This window comes from Oncorhynchus mykiss, chromosome 17 (assembly GCF_013265735.2).
Source record: "Oncorhynchus mykiss isolate Arlee chromosome 17, USDA_OmykA_1.1, whole genome shotgun sequence".
Classification (NCBI taxonomy): Eukaryota; Metazoa; Chordata; class Actinopteri; order Salmoniformes; family Salmonidae; genus Oncorhynchus; species Oncorhynchus mykiss.
In genome coordinates, this window is record NC_048581.1 from 8,047,147 (window position 1) to 8,053,652 (window position 6,506).

The 6,506-nt window shown below is 42.7% G+C and overlaps 1 protein-coding gene across 9 annotated transcripts in view; it reads left to right on the forward strand.

The window, feature by feature from the left end:
• The first annotated feature begins 1,535 nt into the window (after window positions 1-1,535).
• The window catches only part of LOC118936549 (IQ domain-containing protein E-like), a 22,164-nt gene continuing 17,193 nt past the window's right edge, over window positions 1,536-6,506 (forward strand). For 7 of the 9 annotated variants that reach the window (XM_036948763.1, XM_036948766.1, XM_036948767.1 and 4 more), the window contains exons 1-4: window positions 1,536-2,095; window positions 3,580-3,627; window positions 3,799-3,844; window positions 3,938-4,126. In XM_036948763.1, coding sequence (XP_036804658.1) covers window positions 2,045-2,095; window positions 3,580-3,627; window positions 3,799-3,844; window positions 3,938-4,126 — 334 coding nt within the window. In that variant the 5' untranslated portion in view covers window positions 1,536-2,044. The remainder of the gene's footprint in view (window positions 2,096-3,579; window positions 3,628-3,798; window positions 3,845-3,937; window positions 4,127-6,506) is intronic. The other 2 variants (XM_036948764.1, XM_036948765.1) reach the window with 2 other exon arrangements.

Below are 6,506 nucleotides of genomic sequence, written 5' to 3' on the forward strand. Positions count from 1 at the left end.
GCTGGGGGAGAAATAGAAGGAGAGAGACAGAGAGACTGAGAGGGAGAGGGAGAGAGACAGAGAGACAGAGAGACAGAGAATGAGAGAGTGAGAGGGAGAGGGAGAGAGACAGAGAGACAGAGAGACAGAGAATGAGAGAGTGAGAGGGAGAGTCTATTGTTCTTGTGAAAGGAATTTGGACACATTATTGTGAACTCATTCTGTTTCTTCACTAACTACAAGAGAAGGAGAGGAGATGAGCAGTCCTACATCCTCAAACACACACAAGTGGCGACGCCACGCCTCCTAACCTCCATAAACTCCTTTTCAGATACAGAGGTAAAAACAGAGAGAGAGAGAGAAAGAGGTAAAGAGAGAGAGGTTGTGTCCTTTAACCATTTGTACATTGTTAAAACACTGTATATATATATATAATATGACATTTGTAATGTCTTTACTGTTTTGAAACCTCTGTATGTGTAATGTTTACTGTTAATTTTTGTTGTTTTTCACTTTATATTTTCACTTTGTATGTTGTCTACCTCACTTGCTTTGGCAATGTTAACACATGTTTCCCATGCCAATAAAGCCCTTGAATTGAATTGAAATTGAATTGAGAGACAGAGAGAGAGAAGTAGAGAGAGAGAGAGAGAGGGAGAAAGGCAAAGAGAGAGAGGTAAAGAGAGGTAAAGAGAGAGAGGTAAAGAGAGGTAAAGAGAGAGAGAGAGAGAGGTAAAGAGAGACAGAGAGAGAGAGAGAGAGAGAGAGAGAGAAGTAGAGAGAGAGAGAGGGGGAGAGAGATAAAGAGAGAGAGAGAGAGAGGGAGAGAGAGAGAGAGAGAGCAGAAAAGAGAGAGAGAAAGAGAGGAAGAGAGAGATATGGTGAGTAATAAGGATGATTAGGTGAAAGGCTTGTTTCCATCTAAACACATCTTAAATTGCAATGTGTGTGTATATGTGGTGTGAGCTTATTCACAACTTCTGTTTGCCACCTGACCAACATCGACAACATTAAAACCTCTCTAGGGTATGTAGAGACCTGTCCCACCTGACCAACATCGACAACATTAAAACCTCTCTAGGGTATGTAGGGACCTGTCCCACCTGGCCAACATCGACAACATTAAAACCTCTCTAAGGTATGTAGGGACCTGTCCCACCTGGCCAACATCGACAACATTAAAACCTCTCTAGGGTATGTAGGGACCTGTCCCCACCTGGCCAACATCCAGTGAGATTACAGAGCGCCAAATTCAAATACAGAAATACTCATTATAAAAATTCTGAAAAGATACAACTATTAAACAGGTTTAAAGATGAACTTCTTGTCAATCTAACCAAGGTGTCAGATTACAGACAGACACCGGACGCCAGTATCCAATTATTTTTTATTTTGTAGGAAACATTTCTAAAATCTTTTTTTTAACTTTGTCATTATGGTGTATTGTATGAACTTTTATCAAATTAAATCAACGTTTATTTGTCCCGTGCGCCAAATACAACAGGTGAAATGCTGACTTACAGGACTCTTATCACTCTCATCGTGATCTGCGTAAAACCTGCGCAGCAAAGACGCTCATAAACGAACATCAACGTATTTCTGCTCCGCTACAATTGTTGTGTTGTTGCTAGACTACTGATGCCAGAGAAAAACAACATCAAAGGATTTATCAAAGAAGACTATTAAATTATATTTCCATTTCTGCATCGTTTATTCCCGAGCAACGGTGTAATACGAGAGATTGTAGGTGTCTGCTGTGCTCGTAACGAAATCTAAAATAATCGCTTGGGGTAGGCTATAGCTGCGAGGCTATTGTTGCTTTCGTGTCGTTTTGAGGACAGGCATTTGATTATGTTTTGATCTCAAAGTAAGAGGTGTTTATTTTATTTTATATCTCTACCAAATGCTTGTTTTTCCCCGCAGCTATAGCTAAGGCAAACGTGTCAACGTAGCGAAATGAAGCACAGGAAAATGACAAGAACACGCAAAGAGAGGTTCTCCAACTGTCCAATTTCTCCAAAGAGAGATTAGTTTATTATTTTATAATCTGTATCCAACTTCAACGATGTCTCTCGTGGCCAGCGATATCCCGACGGACGAAGACCTAGAAGATATGGTGTGTTGTTTTACGACTTTACTGATGTAGTTATCTACTGTAGTACCACTTCTGTAGATTGGATACTGTTTTAGTTATCTACTGTAATACTACTTCTGTAGATTGGATACTGTTTTAGTTATCTACTGTAATACTACTTCTGTAGATTGGATACTGTTTTAGTAATACTACTTCTGTAGATTGGATACTGTTTTAGTTATCTACTGTAATACTACTTCTGTAGATTGGATACTGTTTTAGTTATCTACTGTAGTACCACTTCTGTAGATTGGATACTGTTTTAGTTAACTACTGTAGTACCACTTCTGTAGATTGGATACTGTTTTAGTTAACTACTGTAGTACTACTTCTGTAGATTGGATACTGTTTTAGTTATCTACTGTAGTACCACTTCTGTAGATTGGATACTGTTTTAGTTAACTACTGTAGTACTACTTCTGTAGATTGGATACTGTTTTAGTTATCTACTGTAGTACCACTTCTGTAGATTGGATACTGTTTTAGTTAGCCTCTGTAGTACTACTTCTGTAGATTGGATACTGTTTTAGTTATCTACTGTAGTACCACTTCTGTAGATTGGATACTGTTTTAGTTAGCCTCTGTAGTACTACTTCTGTAGATTGGATACTGTTTTAGTTAGCCTCTGTAGTACTACTTCTGTAGATTGGATACTGTTTTAGTTAGCCTCTGTAGTACTACTTCTGTAGATTGGATACTGTTTTAGTTAACTACTGTAGTACCACTTCTGTAGATTGGATACTGTTTTAGTTATCTACTGTAGTACCACTTCTGTAGATTGGATACTGTTTTAGTTAGCCTCTGTAGTACTACTTCTGTAGATTGGATACTGTTTTAGTTATCTACTGTAGTACCACTTCTGTAGATTGGATACTGTTTTAGTTAGCCTCTGTAGTACTACTTCTGTAGATTGGATACTGTTTTAGTTAGCCTCTGTAGTACTACTTCTGTAGATTGGATACTGTTTTAGTTAGCCTCTGTAGTACTACTATTGTAGATTGGATACTGTTTTAGTTATCTACTGTAGTACTACTTCTGTAGATTGGATACTGTTTTAGTTAGCCTCTGTAGTACTACTTCTGTAGATTGGATACTGTTTTAGTTATCTACTGTAATACTACTTCTGTAGATTGGATACTGTTTTAGTTAACTACTGTAGTACTACTTCTGTAGATTGGATACTGTTTTAGTTATCTACTGTAGTACCACTTCTGTAGATTGGATACTGTTTTAGTTAACTACTGTAGTACCACTTCTGTAGATTGGATACTGTTTTAGTTATCTACTGTAATACTACTTCTGTAGATTGGATACTGTTTTAGTTAGCCTCTGTAGTACTACTTCTGTAGATTGGATACTGTTTTGCGACATCACCGTGACAGCAGTTATTGTCCTGCTACTCTATTAGCCTACCGTAAGTTGTATAGATAGACTCACTAACTAATTCTCCTCTCCTTGTTTCCAAGGTTGAGGATGGACTTTCTCTTGCTACCTACATATCAGACTCTGGAAAGGTGAGATTACTTTCTGTTCCCCTGTGTGTGTGTGTGTGTGTGTGTGTGTGTGTGTGTGTGTGTGTGTGTGTGTGTGTGTGTGTGTGTGTGTGTGTGTGTGTGTGTGTGTGTGTGTGTGTGTGTGTGTGTGTGTGTGTGTGTGTGGCTAACCCTTGTTTTGTGTCTCAACAGAAAGCCAGGAAAAAGAAGCTGTCTGGTAAACCTCCCCCTTCTCCCAGTAAGACCAGCTATCATCTACAATACATCTGACTTTAAACTTCAAATTCAACTCCATTGCTTTTACCACCCTAACCCTACCCTGTGTGTGCAGGGTCTCCGTATCTCTCCAGTATGGATGTGAACCAGAGGAGATCAGCGGTGTCAGCTTGGAGGCCCCTGAGAGGAACTCTGGGGGAGAGGGGGGAGGCCCTAGCGGGGAGAGGTGACACTCTGTTGGAGAGGGGTGAGGCAGCTCGGACCCCCAGAGAGAACTGTCTGGCTTCGCTAAGCAACGGGCACGGTGGGTACCATGGAAATATAAACATAACTTTATCACCGTAGAAATCAGCTCTTTACTAACATACCAATGTGGCTGTACTACAGAGAGACAACTCTATTCCTAAACCTCCATAGAAACCAGAGAGACAACTCTATTCCTAAACCTCCATAGAAACCAGAGAGACAACTCTATTCCTAAACCTCCATAGAAACCAGAGAGACAACTCTATTCCTAAACCTCCATAGAAACCAGAGAGACAAGTCTATTCCTAAACCTCCATAGAAACCAGAGAGACAACTCTATTCCTAAACCTCCATAGAAACCAGAGAGACAACTCTATTCCTAAACCTCCATAGAAACCAGAGAGACAACTCTATTCCTAAACCTCCATAGAAACCAGAGAGACAACTCTATTCCTAAACCTCCAAAGAAACCAGAGAGACAACTCTATTCCTAAACCTCCACACTGGCTGAATAACTGTGTGTGTCCCTAACACACACAGTTATTCAGCCAGTGTGGTATCTTGTTGCATGTTATTCCAGCTGACAGCTTGTAGGGTTGTAGAGTTGACTTTTGTTGACCCTAGTGATATGTCTTGCTCAGAGGGGAACCATGTATTTCACAACATTATTCATTATAGGTCTACCATTGTATTAAAAATGTTATTATCTTTCTCTCTCTCTCTCTGTCCCTCTCTCGCTCCCCTCTCCATCCCTCCTTCCTTCCCTCCCTCTCCACCCCCCCTTCATTCCTTCCTCTCTCTTTCTCTTTCTCTAGGTCTGTCCCAGTCTCTGAGAGTTGACTTTGACACAACACACACCTCAGCCTCTCTCTCCTCTCTCTCTAGGTCTGTCCCAGTCTCTGAGAGTTGACTTTGACACAACACAAACCTCAGCCTGTCTCTCCTCTCTCTCTCTAGGTCTGTCCCAGTCTCTGAGAGTTGACTTTGACACAACACACACCTTAGCCTCTCTCTCCTCTCTCTCCTGTCTCTCCTCTCTCTCTCTAGGTCTGTCCCAGTCTCTGAGAGTTGACTTTGACACAACACAAACCTCAGCCTGTCTCTCCTCTCTCTCTCTAGGTCTGTCCCAGTCTCTGAGAGTTGACTTTGACACAACACACACCTTAGCCTCTCTCTCCTCTCTCTCCTGTCTCTCCTCTCTCTCTCTAGGTCTGTCCCAGTCTCTGAGAGTTGACTTTGACACAACACACACCTTAGCCTCTCTCTCCTCTCTCTCCTGTCTCTCCTCTCTCTCCTGTCTCTCCTCTCTCTCTCTAGGTCTGTCCCAGTCTCTGAGAGTTGACTTTGACACAACACACACCTCAGCCTCTCTCTCCTCTCTCTCCTCTCTCTCTAGGTCTGTCCCAGTCTCTGAGAGTTGACTTTGACACAATACACACCTCAGCCTCTCTCTCCTCTCTCTCCTGTCTCTCCTCTCTCTCTAGATCTGTCCCAGTCTCTGAGAGTTGACTTTGACACAATACACACCTCAGCCTCTCTCCTGTCTCTCTAGGTCTGTCCCAGTCTCTGAGAGTTGACTTTGACACAATACACACCTCAGCCTCTCTCTCCTCTCTCTCGTCTCTCTCTAGGTCTGTCCCAGTCTCTGAGAGTTGACTTTGACAAAACACACACCTCAGCCTGTCTCTCCTCTCTCTCCTGTCTCTCTAGGTCTGTCCCAGTCTCTGAGAGTTGACTTTGACACAACACACACCTTAGCCTCTCTCTCCTCTCTCTCCTCTCTCTCCTCTCTCTCTAGATCTGTCCCAGTCTCTGAGAGTTGACTTTGACACAATACACACCTCAGCCTCTCTCTCCTCTCTCTCCTGTCTCTCCTCTCTCTCTAGATCTGTCCCAGTCTCTGAGAGTTGACTTTGACACAACAAACACCTCAGCCTCTCTCTCCTCTCTCTCCTCTCTCTCCTGTCTCCTCTCTCTCTCTAGATCTGTCCCAGTCTCTGAGAGTTGACTTTGACACAACAAACACCTCAGCCTCTCTCCTCTCTCTCTCTAGGTCTGTCCCAGTCTCTGAGAGTTGACTTTGACACAATACACACCTCAGCCTCTCTCTCCTCTCTCTCCTCTCTCTCTTTCTCTCTCTCTAGGTCTGTTCCAGTCTCTGAGAGTTGACTTTGACACAATACACACCTCAGCCTCTCTCCTGTCTCTCTAGGTCTGTCCCAGTCTCTGAGAGTTGACTTTGACACAATACACACCTCAGCCTCTCTCTCCTCTCTCTCGTCTCTCTCTAGGTCTGTCCCAGTCTCTGAGAGTTGACTTTGACAAAACACACACCTCAGCCTGTCTCTCCTCTCTCTCCTGTCTCTCTAGGTCTGTCCCAGTCTCTGAGAGTTGACTTTGACACAACACACACCTCAGCCTCTCTCTCTCTCTCCTCG